We start from the raw sequence: 15679 nt of genomic DNA, 5'->3' as shown, positions 1-15679 counted from the left end.
AAGCAAGGCTCTGATTAATCAACAATGTCTATGGATTCAACTGTTACATAACTTAGGGCCTGATTCAAAGATGGATGGATGGATGGATGGATTTGCAGGGCTGCACACAAGCGGCTGTGCATATCCATCCATCACTAACACAAATGCACAAGGAGGTGTCAGACACCTTGCTGCATTTGCAATCACAGCACTGCGACTGATGTTGCAGCCTGGGGGGGGGGGGGGGGGTGTCTGCCAGCGTAATCGCAGAACGGTCCTGCGCGTATCCGGAGCTGTATGTTCATTATCAGATGAACGTACATCTCTGAATCAGGCCCTTGGTGTGAAATAATTTCTAGTTGGTGCTCAGACACGATTCCTTACAAATCCATTACAGTGTCACAGAAATATGAACCATTTACCTTTTCCTGGTAACCTCTCTGTGTCATGATTTCTGCCTCCTGGTCTTCCAAATAATGTTCCTGTTCTTCTGCCAATTTGTCCTCTTTTTCCTCCTCTTCCAGGCGTAGCATGGACTCCTTTTCTTGCAGACGTTGCTCAGAAATCTACAAAAAAAAAATAAAATGGACATGTGCATATTTACTAATGTTACAGTCATAACTGATTTAAAGTTTGGCTTGAGGCGACGTGATTTCTGTTTGTACCTGTGCCTCCAACTCCAGTCTGCGTGCAGTCTTCTGCTGCTCCTCCTCCATTCTCTCTCTAGCGGTCAGCTGCTTGACAACTTCCAGGTCTTGGAGAAGATGCTCACGTGATTTTAGGGATTCTCTCTGTTCACGTTTGTTCTGTTCTATTCGCTCCTGGATCTGTAGCTGTCTCTCCATGAGCACCTGGGTGAGGAAATGAAAGAGCCTGTCCCGCATACTATATTCACCAATTTTCTATACAGATTGCTACTCTGCTGACTTTTCTACAAAATCTAAAATCATGACAAAATATCAGGTTACCTGTTGTGATGAGATAGTATTAGGTTTCCTAAGCAAGTAGTGATTAAATAGGGGGAAAAAACGACAACCAGTAAGCCAAGCTTTTATTTGGACAATATCACATTTTGAGGTCTGTATGCTATGTAAGAAAATAAAGATTGTGCTTCTGTACTCTAATGCCAGTGGCTTAGTCATCAACCAGTTCTATCCACTGGAACATTTATCACTAGCCATTAAAGTAGCAGCAAACCTGCTACTGGGCACCCACAATTAATAACCTGAAGGTCTAGCCTTGGGGCCAGAAATCCTGTAATTCAGTTCATGGGCAATGATCACAGGAGGAAGGTATGCTTTTAAAATTTTGGGCATGGCGGTTAGGGAGGGTAAAATACAGTATTTACTAACAATCGAATTCAATATTTTTTTTTTTTAAAGCTGCCATTGATGCTTATTGGTTTCTAAAACCCTATCCCGCCACAAACCCGCAGTAAATCCACTGAAGTTTTCAAACACTGCATAGATCCTTAGGAATCTGTGCAGGCTTCTAAATGTTAAAAAAAAAAAAAATGCATGGGGTCCCACCCCCCAAATTATAATCAGGCCTTGGCTGTTATAGCATGGGCCCTACGATTTTCCACTAACCAGCACTAGGCACGACCAGAGGAACCATAGAGAGGGATCCACGGCCGTAACATCATTGCACCATCTCTAGGCCTGTTCACAAATATTACCTACAAGTCCATTGGAAGGTTTAAAAATATTTTAGAACTGTATCTACTTAAACGGGAATGTAGTTATTCCCAGTGAACCGTAAACATATACAAATGGGTCTGTGTCCAATGTTACAAAGCTACACAGGTATAATGTAGTACGTATGCATTACATCTGGTAAAATCTTATTTGTTACCTCTCTCATCAGCCGATTCCGGGCACCCCGCTCTCTCTCCCATTCGGCCTCCCTTTTCTCCCACACCTGCTTGGCTTCTTCTCTGGAAAGTAAGCAGTGTGTGATATTACTGTGGGTGAGATGTCCTTTTATGTAGCCCTAATAACCTATATACTAACCTATCTTTATGATAAGTTCCCACAATGATTTTATGACAAAAATTAAAATCTTTCTTTAAAGTTATTAAACATACTGAAAGTACATATCCTCAGCAATATAGAAAATCCTGTTCAGGTTAAATCTCATAACAGAATCCTGCCCACTTTCCTGTTGGAAGTGGGCAGAATAGAGGCATTTGCCACTTGGATCTTTCCTTCCAGTAGAGCAGAGGTACCAAAAGTAGGCAAATATCAATGAAGAGCATTGTGAACTTTTTGGCAATCAACAAATAATGAAAACACATCAAATACAATGTAACATTGACATCAATGACATGCATGGATGATCCATATCACAGTAATGCAAAATAAGAAAAATTCAGTAAGAACTTTTACATCTGACAAATTACATTTTTCTTATAGTCTGTTGTAAAAAAATAAATAAAAAATAAACCTAAACATTTGACTTGGTGCTTAGGCAAACACTGGGGGGGTCCAGTTGCCCAGCCTACCACCCGGAGCAGCAGCTCAAATTATGACCAAAATAGTAGCAGTATATAATATGTGTTTACTAGAGCTACAACCACACTATGAAGTATAATAAACTGAACAGAGCTGCTGTACATGCCCAGTGGCAGCAGCTTTTGCTACCATGTGTCTGCTGTATGTGTGGCTCTGAATACTCAATCAGCACAACGGACCACGTTCAAGCGCACTCCCGTTTGTAGTTTATCATTCATTTCAGACTGTCCAACATAATGATTTTTATTAAGGGAAGGAACATTTTTCGTTCATTGTTGTAAAAATCGTTCATTACACTTCAAAAAATCGTTCACTCTCTACTTCAGGGTCCATAGGGGTCCACAGGGTTGACCTTGGGGTATAGCTGGATCTGGATCCACGGGCACCACGCAGTTAAAGCTTTAGCTGCTCCCAGGATGCACTTGGGTCCATCCTCCTCTATACCCCGCCCCCGAGCCACAGGCACCTCAGTTTGAGTTGGTGCCCGGCCGGAGTCGGGTCACCCTGCGCAGGGGGGCTGCAGGAGCAGCCCCCAAAAGCTTTTTATTTAAAAAAAAAAAAAAAGAGCCTGTTAGGTTTTTTTATTTTTAACAAGAGGCTCTTCAGTGCGGCAGCGAAGGGCTGTCTATACAGACGCCCACGCTACCGCTCTTATTCCCCGCTGGCGCAGCGACGCCAGTATCGCACTGGGGATCGCGGCGGGAGGCCAGAGTCCGTACTAGCCGGACTCTGGGGACCTCCTGGACTGCTGCCGGAGACGCCAATTAGCGGCGGCTCGCGGGTATTGCCACAAATGCAGTCCGGTTCTAGGGGACAGATCGGGGGCTGCTAGCGGTGGTGGTGGCGGGCTCCCCCTCTGCGGAGGAATACCCCATGGGACCACTAGACCACCAGGGATTTCAACAGCAAGCGGGAAGCCGGCAAGCCCTGGGGTTAATTGCTAGCCAGGGGAGGAAGCCTTCCCTGTTTAGCGGCTCCTCCCCTCAGCTCATCGCGCCTTTCAGCGCGTAGTCTGGCGTCGCTGAGCTGCAGATTCCTCGGCCACTCCTCTGAGGTCTCTTGGGGCCATTTTCTTGTGGCAGCGCAGATACTCTCAGGGAGCACGCGGACCGGTCCCCCTGTGTATCTCTCCCCCGATCAAGGACAGTGTACACAGCGCTATAGCCCTCCCAGACACTGAATCTGGGAGGTTGATTGTAGTGGAAAGGTGCAGTGAGTATATCTTCTCTGCATGGTATGTGATTATTGCTAGTGCTGCCTGTCTGTACTTATTTCTACTTACTGTCAGCTTATACCTATCCCTTTACTTCTCCTACAAGCCCTACAGGTGTGTGGGGGAGGGGCGTTTCTACAGACCTCACCTATATAAATCACGTATTTGTGAGGTCCGTCACATACAGTTGTGTGCTACACAGTACCATATTGTGGGCTGTTGTTCAGCACACTGGTGAGTGCAGTTGATTCGGCTCTGTTGCCAGATATATTTATTTATTTAATATATTTTGTCATGTCGGATGAGGAGATTGAGCACTCCGTGGCTCCGGTGTTGGTCTCCTGCGGACGCTGTTTTGCAGGAGTGGATAGGGAGGATTTGTCACAGGATGGCCTGTGTAGACAGGTGGTTCCTGGCCCATCAAAACCTCCTATGATGCAGGAACCACCGTGGGCGATGTTTTCTCTGGTGCTGGTGTCTATTGCAGACCGTCTGTCGGTCCCGACTGCGGGTTCCTACTAGGGCGTTGCCCCAGCCGGCCGTCCCCCATTCCCCGGGTGTTGCGCAGTTATTGCCCAGCCCCCCCGGGTCTCAGTCTGTTGGTCCTTATGCAGGGTTGCCTATGTATATACAGGCTTCCCCTGTGACGCAGCAGTCTGTGGTGCCCTTCCAGGCCCCTATGGCGGCTCCTCCATCCTGGGTGGATGTGCTCTCCAACTCCGTACAAAATTTGGCGGCCGCGTCTTCAGCTTTTCAGTCTATGTTGCAGTCTGACGCGCCTTCTAGGGCGTCAAAACGCACACTTATAGCGCAGGCGGCACATGTATCGGACTCAGAGGGGTCTTCAGATGATGGGGAGGTTCCTGATGACACTGACTCGGACACATCGGTCCAGGAAGTGGATACCAAGTTGTCCATTAATGTGCGAGCACTGGTTAGGGCGGTGCGAGCCATTCTCCTAATAGAGGATGAAGCACCAGCTCCTAAGTCAAAATATCCTAGTTTAAAAAAAACGAAGGTGGCTTCTGCGGTGTTTCCCGTCTGATCAGTTGACGGATCATATGGCGGTGGCTTGGCAGGCGCCCAGTAAGAGATTCCTACCTCAGAAGCGGTTGGCTTCAAATTACCCCTTTCCTGAGGCACAATGTAAAAAATGGTAAACTCCACCGGCGGTGGATTCTCACGTCACCCGTTTAATATGGAGCGCTACTTTGCCATTACCGTCTATATCCTCGCTGAAGGATCCCACGGACAGGAAAGTTGAGACTTGCTTAAAGTCCATTTACTCCCTCTCAGGGGCAGTGGCCCGACCGTCCATGGCCATCTCCTGGGTGGCCAAGGCCATTGAGGGATGGGCCAACGCATTGGAGGATACCTTTCCGGACGACGCTCCGGATGTCCAGAGGGCGTTGTTGGGATAGATGAGGGACGCTGCTTCCTACATTGGAGAAGCCTCTTTGGATGCTAGTCTGCTGACTTCTCGGGTATCGGCCGCAGCAGTGTCTGCCCGCCGATCCTTATAGCTGAGGTCCTGGAGAGCGGACTCCGATTCAAAGAAGGGCCTGGAGGCCTTACCTTTCAATGGAGAATTACTATTTGGTCCGGACTTGGACAAAATAGTGGATACCCTGGCTAAATCCAAGTCAGCTTTCCTCCCTTCAGCGGCAACGCCTGCCAAGGTCCGGAGCTCGGCCTTTCGTTCCTTTCGGGTTCAGGGTAAGGCAAAAGGTCAGTCCTTCCCGAGACAGTCGGCGGTTAAGACCGCCTCTAAACCCAAGAAGCAAGCCTGGAGTGCTCGGCGCCCTTCTTCCAAGCAGGAAGATAAACCCGCGGCCTGATGGGATGGGCCTCCCTCTGGGGGACCTCAGAGTGGGAGGCTGACTTCTCCAATTCGCCCAGTGTTGGCACAATACCACCACGGATGCCTGGGTTCGAGAAGTAGTCTCTCAGGGGCACGGCCTATATTTTCGGGTCAGGCCGCCCCGCCAATTTTTTTGCACAAGTCCTTCTCTGGACAGGACCAAAGCTTCCCAGATTCAGGTGGCTATACAATCCTTGCTGCAAGCAGGGGTCATTGTTCCCGTTCCGCTATCTCAACGCGGGACGGGGTACTATTCCACTCTGTTTCTGGTACAGAAGCCCAATGGTTCTCATCGCCCTATCCTGAAATTGAAGTCTCTGAACAAATACCTCAGGGTTCCCAGGTTCCGGATGGAAACGTTATGTTCCATCATCCAAGGTGATGGCAATTATGGCCGCCCACCTTCGGGGCCAGGGCATACGGCTGCTGCCGTATCTGGACGATCTACTTCTGCTGGCGGGCTCCCCGGAGGTACTTCTTCGACATCTCCACCTGACCATTGCTTGTCTTCAGGCACACAGGTGGTTGATAAATTTGAAGAAGTCATCTCTGATCCCATCACAACGGATGGTTCATTTGGGAGCCCTTCTCGTCAGCAAAGGATTTTCCTGACTCCGGAAAAGGTGTCTTCCCTACAACTGCGGATACACAGTTGCCTGAGCAGTGTCAGGGTGTCGGTACACTCGGCCATGAGAGTCCTAGGGTCCATTGTGTCGGCATTCGACATGGTGGAATTTGCCCAGTACCATTCCAGGCCCCTGCAGGGACGGATTCTCTCGGAGTGGAACGGGTTGCCTCACCTGATCCGATCTCAGACACTGGTCTTGTCCTCGGAAGTGCGCCAGTCTCTAGCTTGGTGGCTTCAGCCAGCTCATCTCATCGAGGGTCGCCCCTTGAGGATCCCAGACTGGGTTCTGCTCACAACAGATGCCAGTCTCTGGGGTTGGGGGGCAGTGACCGGCTCGTTGTCTCTTCAGGGCCATTGGTCTGCGGAGGAAGCAGTTCTTCCCATAAACGTGCTGGAGCTGCGGGCCATGTACAGGGCTCTGCTGTCGTCAGGCACCGCTGTTCACGGAAGGGCAGTGCAGGTGCAATCAGACAACGCCACCACGGTGGCTTACATCAATCACCAGAGAGGAACTCGCAGCCGAGCTGCGATGTCAGAGGTGTCTCAGATCCTGGCTTGGGGGGGCAACGCCACCTTCCAGCGATCTCGGCAGTCTTCATCCCGGGAGTCCTCAATTGGGAGGCAGACTTCCTCAGCCATCACAACGTGCATCCCGGGGAATGGTCGCTTCACCCAGAGGTGTTTCAACTTCTCGTGGATAGATGGGGACTGCCGGAGTTGGAACTGATGGCCTCTCGTCACAATTACAAGTTACCCGTGTACGGCTCAAGGACAAGGGACGCAGGCGCAAGCCTGGTGGACGCGCTGTCAGTGAAACAGACATTTCACCTAGCGTATCTGTTCCCTCCGATCTCCCTGCTCCCTCGAGTACTAAGAAAAATCAAACAGGACGGGGGCATGTTTCTGCTAGTGGCTCCAGCGTGGCCCAGACGTCCTTGGTACTTCGATCTCAGGAGCTTGTCCGTCGACGCTCCATTCCTTCTACCTCAGCGTCGGGACCTGCTGTCTCAGGGGCCTTGCCTTTACCCAGATCTGGGTCGGCTGTCTTTGACGGCTCTTGAGACAGCCGTCTTAAGGTCCCGGGGCTTTTCAAGCTCTGTCATCGGTACCATGCTGAGGGCGCGTAAACCGGCCTCTGTGCGGATTTACCACAGAGTGTGGCACACTTATTTTCAGTGGTGTGAGTCCAGAAACTTTGATCCTCAGGTGTTCAGGGTTTCTAGGATTTTGGCATTTCTGCAGTCAGGTCTTGACCTGGGCTTACGTCTTGCTTCCCTGAAGGTTCATGTATCGGCTCTGTCTGTGTGGTTCCAACGTAGAATTGCTACACTGCCTGACGTTCATACTTTTTCCAGGGTGTTCTTAGAATCCAGCCTCCCTTTGTGCCTCCAGTGGCTCCGTGGGACCTGGCGGTGGTTCTTTGGGTCCTGCAGGGACCTCCTTTTGAACCTCTTGAGTCGGTTGATCTCAGGTGGTTAACACTTAAGACTGTGTTTCTCCTGGCAATTGCTTCGGCCAGGAGAGTATCCGAGTTGGGGGCACTTTCCTGTAGTCCCCCCTTCTTAATTTTTCACCAGGACAGAGCAGTGCTTCGCACTCGCCCTGAGTTTTTGCCTAAAGTTGTCTCTAAAGTTCCACATCAATCAGGAACTGGTGGTGCCAGCTTTTCAGTCCCCTGATCTTACAGCTGGCGAGGCTTAGTTGGACGTTGTCCGTGCTCTAAGAATTTATTTTGATCGGACTGCTTCTGTTAGAAGGTCCGATTCGTTGTTTGTCCTCTTTGGTTTTCATAAGAGGGGCTGGCCTGCCAACAAACAAACAAACCTTAGCCCGTTGGCTTTGTTCTGTTATTAGGGAGGCTTATGTACAGGAAGGTTTGCCTGTTCCGGCCTCTGTTAAGGCTCATTCCACTCGGTCTGTGGGTCCTTCTTGGGCTGCTAGACGTGGTGCCTCCGCTGTTCAGCTGTGCAAGGCAGCCACTTGGTCTTCCATTCAGATGTTTTTGAGGTTTTATGCATTTGACACCTTTGCCTCTCAGGATGCATCCTTTGGGCGCAGGATTCTCCTTTCTGCACAGGAGCGTCCCCGCCCTTAGTTGAACTGCTTTGGGACATCCCCAAGGTCAACCCTGTGGACCCCCTATGGACTCTGAAGTAGAAAACAAGAGATATGGTAAGAACTTACCTTTGTTATCTCTGTTTCTACGAAGTCCATAGGGCGCCCGCCCAGACGCACCTGGCTTCAAAATGGCTGTGTTGCTGGTCACCGGTTTTCCGTCTCCCTTTTCTGTGACTATGGTTTTCTTGTGTGTTCCAGTCTTCCTTCTCTCTGTTTAGACTCCTCCTCCGGCCTGGGCTGCTTACCAACTGAGGTGCCTGTGGCTCGGGGGCGGGGTATAGAGGAGGATGGACCCAAGTGCATCCTGGGAGCAGCTAAAGCTTTAACTGCATGGTGCCTGTGGATCCAGATCCAGCTATACCCCAAGGTCAACCCTGTGGACCCTATGGACTTCGTAGAAACAGAGATAACAAAGGTAAGTTCTTACCATATCTGTTGTTTTTTCAAGGGGAAATCTGACAGAAAATCGTTGGTTACAAAATCGTTACGTGTGTATGCACCTTAATTCTGGGAGGGCTGTAATGGTTTCCTTGATTTTTGCCAGGGGTTGTAGCATGGCTCGAATGGCTGGCCTCGGACTGGGATGATCTTCTCGATTGTCTTCAGTGAACCAGAGTTATTACCCATGTTTGTTATGGTCTTCCTGTCTTAATAATGTTTAAATATCGGTGTCCATTTTTCCTTTTTTTAGATTCTGTTTGAATATTTAATTACAGTTATTTCCTGTACTTGTTTTTCCTTATCCAGTGATATTTAATAACTCAAGCTTATGTTTTTGAATTCTGTTTGAACGTTTTCCCACTGTCACATCCTAAAAATTAATTTTTTTGTCTGTTAATATTTGACTCCAGGGCTTGCGCAGTCATGTTATACTTTTACTTTTTCTGCATGTTCTTTGATTGTTCAGGTTTTATAATTGGTAAGGCTATTTTGTTTATTTTTGGAGTCTCTTTGGTTTCCCTTAGATCTCTGTTAGAGAGGTGGGGGATTAGGTAGGGTAGTGTAGTTAGAGAGGGGATTGTTTTGTTTGGAGATCCATTTATGTTGTAAATTGGGGGTCTGGTTATACAGGATAGGGGAAATTGGGGGGTGGTTGTTCATTGCTATATTTTATAGTCCCTAAATGAGTTTATGGCTGGATTGTATTATATATGATTTATTTCTATTGCTCGGATGTGTATTTGTTTTACATATGATAGATGGAGCCAGGTTACTGTCTAGAAAAGCCCAATTCATGTTCGATGTTGGGGTATCTCGTAGTTAGAGCTATATTTTCCGTAGGGTATTAGGTTACACCTCTTTACTGACTGGGGCTTCTATTTGTTCTACTGATGCTCACCCCTAATGGTCCACTTTCAGAGCTGTACGTATACAAATTTACCTTTGTCACCTTGCACTGTGGGGCTTAATGCATTATCACACTCCCTTCTTAACTATCTTCAATCTAGCGTCCATCCCAAAGAAATTGACCTCTCACAAACAAAGCCAATGGTCGCTTCCCATCCTCTTAGATCTGTCTGCCACCGTTGATAACCGCCTTCTACTTCAAATATTTCATTCCATCCATCTCCGTAAATCTGTCCTCTCAAAGATAATTTCTTCCCTTATTAACCCTTTCTCTTCTGTCTCTGTCCTCCTAAATTTCCACTTACCTTTCTGTTGTGACGCCTTGCTTCCCAGTTCACCATCCAACTGTTCGCCCCTCCCCCTAGAACAGTGGTCAGGGAACAGGGGTAAATTACCCCACATGGTGTAAAAATGAAATTCCTGGGGGTAATGGATGGGGACAGCCGGGCATGCATATGAATCATTCTATAATGAGTCATATGCATGCCCGGCTGTGCCACAGGGAGGCTCTAAGCCGGACGCCCGCTGAGATGTTATTACCAGTGGGCGCCCGGCTCCTTCCCTGCAGTGCTGTGTTAGCCGGAGGCTGGCGTTCTCTTTTGAACTTCAGCTTCCGCCTCTCTCCATGCTCAATATGGGAGAGACGTCATGACGTCTCTCCCATAGTTCCGAGGAGCAGCCGGGCGGACAGGACGGCGGCAGATGCAGGAGCGGGGATTAAGGTAAGTGGGTTATTTTGTACAAGCGGCACTACAGGGGCATTATATGGGGGCACTACTACATGATTTCCTTCCTTTCAAATCAAGGGGATAACGTCGGCTTATCTAAATATATTTTGGGGTAATAGGTAAGAAATTCCCTGACCCCTCCCCCTAGAATGTAAGCTCTCGCAGCAGGGCCCATCTTCCTCTTGTTCTCTCCTTAGCACTGTCCAGGTCACCTGTGTTCCTTGTCTTTTGTCTCAAAGTCTTTACTTGACTCTGAAACTGTATGTTAACTAGAGATGAGCGGTTCGGATTCTGTGGAATCCAAACCGCTCAGAACATTGGGGATCCGAGTCCACCCGAACCCTGTTCGGGTGTTCACCGCCTGACTCGGATGCTCGTTCGGGGCCGAACGGCGGCCACCTGATGTCGGATTCTCACTAGAGAATCCGACATCAGGTCTCCTCGCGTGTAGGGGAGAGCGCAGTGATAGCGCTCTGCCCTACACAGACACAGACACACAGCCGCCAGCGGCAGCTGTGTGTTTGTTACAGCAGCCAATGAGAGTCACACAGACTCTCATTGGCTGCTGCACGGAGGGAGCCGGCTGGAGCTTACACATGAGCTCCGTCTTCCGGCTCCCTCCTCAGCGTGTGACAGAGCGGACGGCGCGGGAGCGGGGATACAGGTAAGTTTTTATTTTTTTATTTGTGCAAGGGCCGGGGGCGCTACTGGGGGTGCGGGGGGGGCCATACTACTGGGGGGGGTCTGCACTACTGGGGGGGCTATACTACCCCCCCCAGTAGTATAGCCCCCCCAGTAGTGCAGACCCCCCCCAGTAGTCATACTACAGAGGGGCCTGCTATACTACTGGGGGGGCCATACTACAGAGGGGCCTGCTATACTACTGGGGGGGGGGTCTGCTACTGGGGGGGCCATACTACTGAGAGGCCTGCTACTGGGGGGAGCAATACTACTGGGGGGGCTTACTACTACTGGGGGGGGGCAGCTACTGGGGCAGCCTACTACAGGGGGGGCCCATACTACAGGGGGGGCTACTACTGGGGCAGCCTACTACTGGGGGGGGCCTGCTACTGGGGCAGCCTACTACTGGGGGGGGGCATACTACTGGGGGGGCCATACTACTGGGGGGGGCCATACTACTGGGGGGGGCCATACTACTGGGGGGGGCCATACTACTGGGGGGGGGGCCATACTACTGGGGGGGGCCATACTACTGGGGGGGGCCATACTACTGGGGGGGGGGCATACTACTGGGGGGGGCCATACTACTGGGGGGGGCCATACTACTGGGGGGGCATACTACTGGGGGGACCTGCTAATGGGGGGCATACTACTGGGGGCACTGCATAGTGGACCCTACTACTAAGGGGACTGCATAGGGGGCACCACTGCTGGGGGACATTGTGTAAGGGACACCGCTACTGTGGGCATTGTGTAAAAGGGTCACTACTGTGGGCATTGTGTAAAAGGGGCACTACTGTGTGTCGTAACATAAATAAGAGACACTACTTTATGGTGTAATGTGAATCAGGCCCTATGTGCGGTGTAATGCGAATAAGATTGTGCACTGTGACTCCTAGGGCCGTAGCCCACTTTGTAAACAAGTACTGTGACTCTGCTGGCCGTACCCCACTGGGTGGGTGCACTACTTTTCATTTCTGCCACTGCTGTGTGGCAATGTGTCATAGATGTGCTTTATACTGTGGTGTCTGTGTCGTTGTGCCGCTGCTTTGTCGCTTAGTAACCAGTCAGCTCACTGCAACCTTTGGCCAATAATGTTGAAAACAATATTATAAGCTGTGATATGGTCTAAATTGACTGGAAATTAATGTTATTGAGGTTAATAATACTCTAGGAAGAAAAAAAAGACCAATTTATGTGATTTTAGCTTTTTTTGTCAATTTTTGTAAAAAAATCCAAATCCAAATCCAAAGCCAGTCACCGCAGTTTGGCAAATCCAAATCCAAACTACGAATTAGAACCAAATCCAAATCCGGCAAAAATGGTCCGGCGCACATCCCTAATGTTAACCCTTACTTTGTGTACAGGCTCAGAGTGCTGAAATGCTTCCACTCACTGCAACCTGTCCTAAAAGACAGTGAGTTGCCCTATTCTTAAGCCATGTCCACATCATACTTACTCTGTCATTTTATTACTGTATTTTGATCCTAGATATGTGAACAATGTATTGTGATTATGGTATGTCAAGTTACACTGTGGCTATATATACTCTTGCATAGTGCTGGTGCTTTAACTCAATCTCTTCCCAGAATACCCCGATTTGCTACATTAGAATCCATTTATTTTTTTTTCTGCAAAAGTGTCAAACCAGTAGAACTTAGTAAAAGTGTGCATGGATCAACAGCTTGCTACTCTACACTGATCTAGTGGAATGAGCCTTCAATCATTCTTGAACCACTGCACTCATACAGCTGTAATCCACCGAGCAATGGTCTACTGCGACTGGCCAGACAGTTTTATGGAAATCATACAAGATAAAGAGATCATCCTTAAGATGTACCTCTTTGATCTTCTAAACATAAATCTTAGGAGCCTTGACCACTTCTGGAGAATGGAGAGTGTTCTCATTCTGGGACTCAACCCTAAGCAACCAAAGAACAACAGTCTCCTGGTTCTCATGGAACCTGGACACAACCTTACAAGAATGCTGCAAATCCCATTATACATAAAGAACACCCTAAAAGAATTTTGAGACCTCTGAAATCAAAGCCAGTCTTCTTTGGAAGATTACCGACAAAGCCAATATTTGAACCATCAGAGAGTCCAGATCTAACCCTCCTGCCAAAAATAGGAGGAACAACAGACACGATATTAATCCCTGGCAGAAACTAGCTTTGTTGCCTTTAGCATGGTCTGGGTCACACTGTCAGCAAATCCTTTGACTTTTAATAGTATGGCTTCGATAGCCACTTTTAGCAAGACAAGGCAAAGCTAAATGCTAGAAAGGGCCTTGGCTTAAAAGGTTTGGCTGACTAATAATATATAATCGACAGGTTTGTTCCCAGCTATAGCGATAATAATCTATGCATTTTTCCAATGGCAAAAAAATATTTCTAAATGATTGGTCTCTTGGATATTATTTCTTAATGTAGCTTGATTGTGCATTTATCAACCATTATTAACCACAAGATCAGGCAGGGGCTGATATGCAATAAGCAGTGCTGCCATCTGAAATTGTTGGGCCCTGGACTGACAAAATAGGCAAATATATTTACTAACAGACAATTTTTGATAGTTAGTTGTTAGTAATAGTTGTAGCTAATCACGTGACAGAAGCAGCGACATCTATCAGACACTGGTACTGGGCCTTAAACCTCAGAGAGGGTTTGGATTTTCTATTTATCTTGGCAAATGCATGCATCCCCCAAAAGCTCCTCCAATTCAGAGGGGGAAGGAAACAATATTGCCGTTTTACTCTTCTTTTTGAATAGTACAGTATCCACGACTTCTGAATCCTCCTGGATCTGAAGGACCCGTCCCACTACCTGGAAAAAAAGCTTACAACCCCGGAATTTTACCTTGTGATTCCTTTGTCATGAAAGACCGTTCCTTATCCGAATTCTCCAATTCTCCTAATGAAGACATCTGATGTGGAAGTTTCCGAAGTATGAAGTGGAGCCAGAAGAGGTCTCCCTTAGGACTTGGAGGCTGTATCCAGCAAACTTTCGAGGGACAAGGACACTTGCACCAACAGCAGGCCAATCCCTTAGCCCAGGCCGTCCCTTCTGAGACAGCAGGGATAGGACCTTGGGGAGTCAGATCTGGCACCAACACAACCTATTTGTAGCCTGAACCAGTAGAGGGAATATCTGAATTGTGCTCCATGCTATCTACCAACTGCTTAGAAAGCTCAGATTCTGCATGAATAAGCTTTTCCACCCGGGTTCCACCAGTTCTGTAGGAGCCCTGTCAGAGGACCTGGGACCCTAGGTCTCCATTTCACATGCAACACAGGTAGATTCTGAGTCTGACCTTGCAGCAGGAAAGTTAGCTTGACAATTGGCACAAGCAAAGACATTTGCCAACCCTTCTTAGGGATGGCATCGCCAGACATTAACAAATGAGAGCCAGATTGACACCACACACCAACAGTACACCAAACTTTGATCTGAACTACTCAGCGGCTAAGCAAGAGCAGGGAACCACTTACTTTCTCTCATTCCATATCTAATGTCTACGGAGACTCCCATAAAAATATTATTATTAATAGTAGATGTACTGAAGCTTCACATTTATTTAGAAAAAGGCATTTGGTTCTTTTCCTCAATATATAAAGTCTGCAAAGTGGAGGCCTATATCTCCTGGATTTATCAAGTAGAGACTAATGTGTGATTCATCCTAGTCACAATTCCTGCTCTCATTTTCCATGTCAGGGTGAGCATATGTCACTACAGCAACATTATCATTATCAACAAAATGTATTTCTATGGTGCTAGTATAGTCTGCAAAACGTTACAAATGGGAACACACACTACTATAACAAGAAAAAGAACAAAAAAGCCACACAGAGGTTACATCAAGGACATTCTCAGAAGTTCATTTGTAACTTATTATTGCAGCTGTTTTTAACTTTGCACTCAAAGAAGACCAGGATAGATTTGATATAGAATATATATCTATCTATATAATAGGAGATATGGTAAGAACTTACCTTTGTTATCTCTATTTCTACGAAGTTCATAGGGTTCCACAGAATACCTTGGGGTATAGGTGATGACGTCAGGCATCGGGCACCATAGAGTTAAGCTTTCAGCCTCCCAGGATGCACTAGGGTCCCCCTCCTATACCCCGCCCCCGAGCCAAGGCATCTCAGTTACGTACCAAGCCATAGGCCGAAGGAGGAGAAGAAAGAGAGAAAAAAGATCTGGACACACACAAGAATCACATTCTCAACAGAGGGAGACGGAAAAACCGGTGACCAGAGTAAAGCCCATCTGCAGCACAGGTGCGACAGGGCGGGAGTCCTGTGGAACCCTATGGACTTCGTAGAAATAGAGATAACAAAAGGTAAGTTCTTACCATCTCTCCTATTTTCTACATCAGGGTCCATAGGGTATCCACAGGATACCTTGGGGATGTCCCAAAGCAGTATCCTTTAAGGGTGGGGACGCTCCTGCGCTGAAAGGAGAATCCGCCGCCCGAAGGAAGCATCCTGAGAGGCAAAGGTGTCAAACGCGTAATACCTCACAAAGATATGGACTGAGGACCATGTGGCAGCCTTGCAGATCTGGACTGCAGAGGCACTACGTCGAGCAGCCCACGAAGGACCCA

General features: G+C 48.1%; 1 protein-coding gene across 1 annotated transcript in view; it reads right to left on the bottom strand.

Moving 5' to 3' along the window:
* Positions 1 to 15679, bottom strand: part of TCHP (trichoplein keratin filament binding) — a 41056-nt gene that overhangs the window by 2724 nt on the left and 22653 nt on the right. The window contains exons 10-12 of the mRNA XM_088467884.1: positions 1834 to 1915; positions 645 to 830; positions 402 to 545 (exon numbers count right to left, since the gene is read on the bottom strand). Of these exons, the coding sequence (XP_088324010.1) occupies positions 402 to 545; positions 645 to 830; positions 1834 to 1915 (412 nt within the window). The remainder of the gene's footprint in view (positions 1 to 401; positions 546 to 644; positions 831 to 1833; positions 1916 to 15679) is intronic.

This window comes from Taudactylus pleione, unplaced genomic scaffold, assembly GCF_031769625.1.
Source record: "Taudactylus pleione unplaced genomic scaffold, aTauple2 ptg000078l, whole genome shotgun sequence".
Classification (NCBI taxonomy): domain Eukaryota; kingdom Metazoa; phylum Chordata; class Amphibia; order Anura; family Myobatrachidae; genus Taudactylus; species Taudactylus pleione.
Note: the sequence above shows the minus strand (reverse complement) of the source record. Positions and strands in the feature narration are given on the sequence as shown.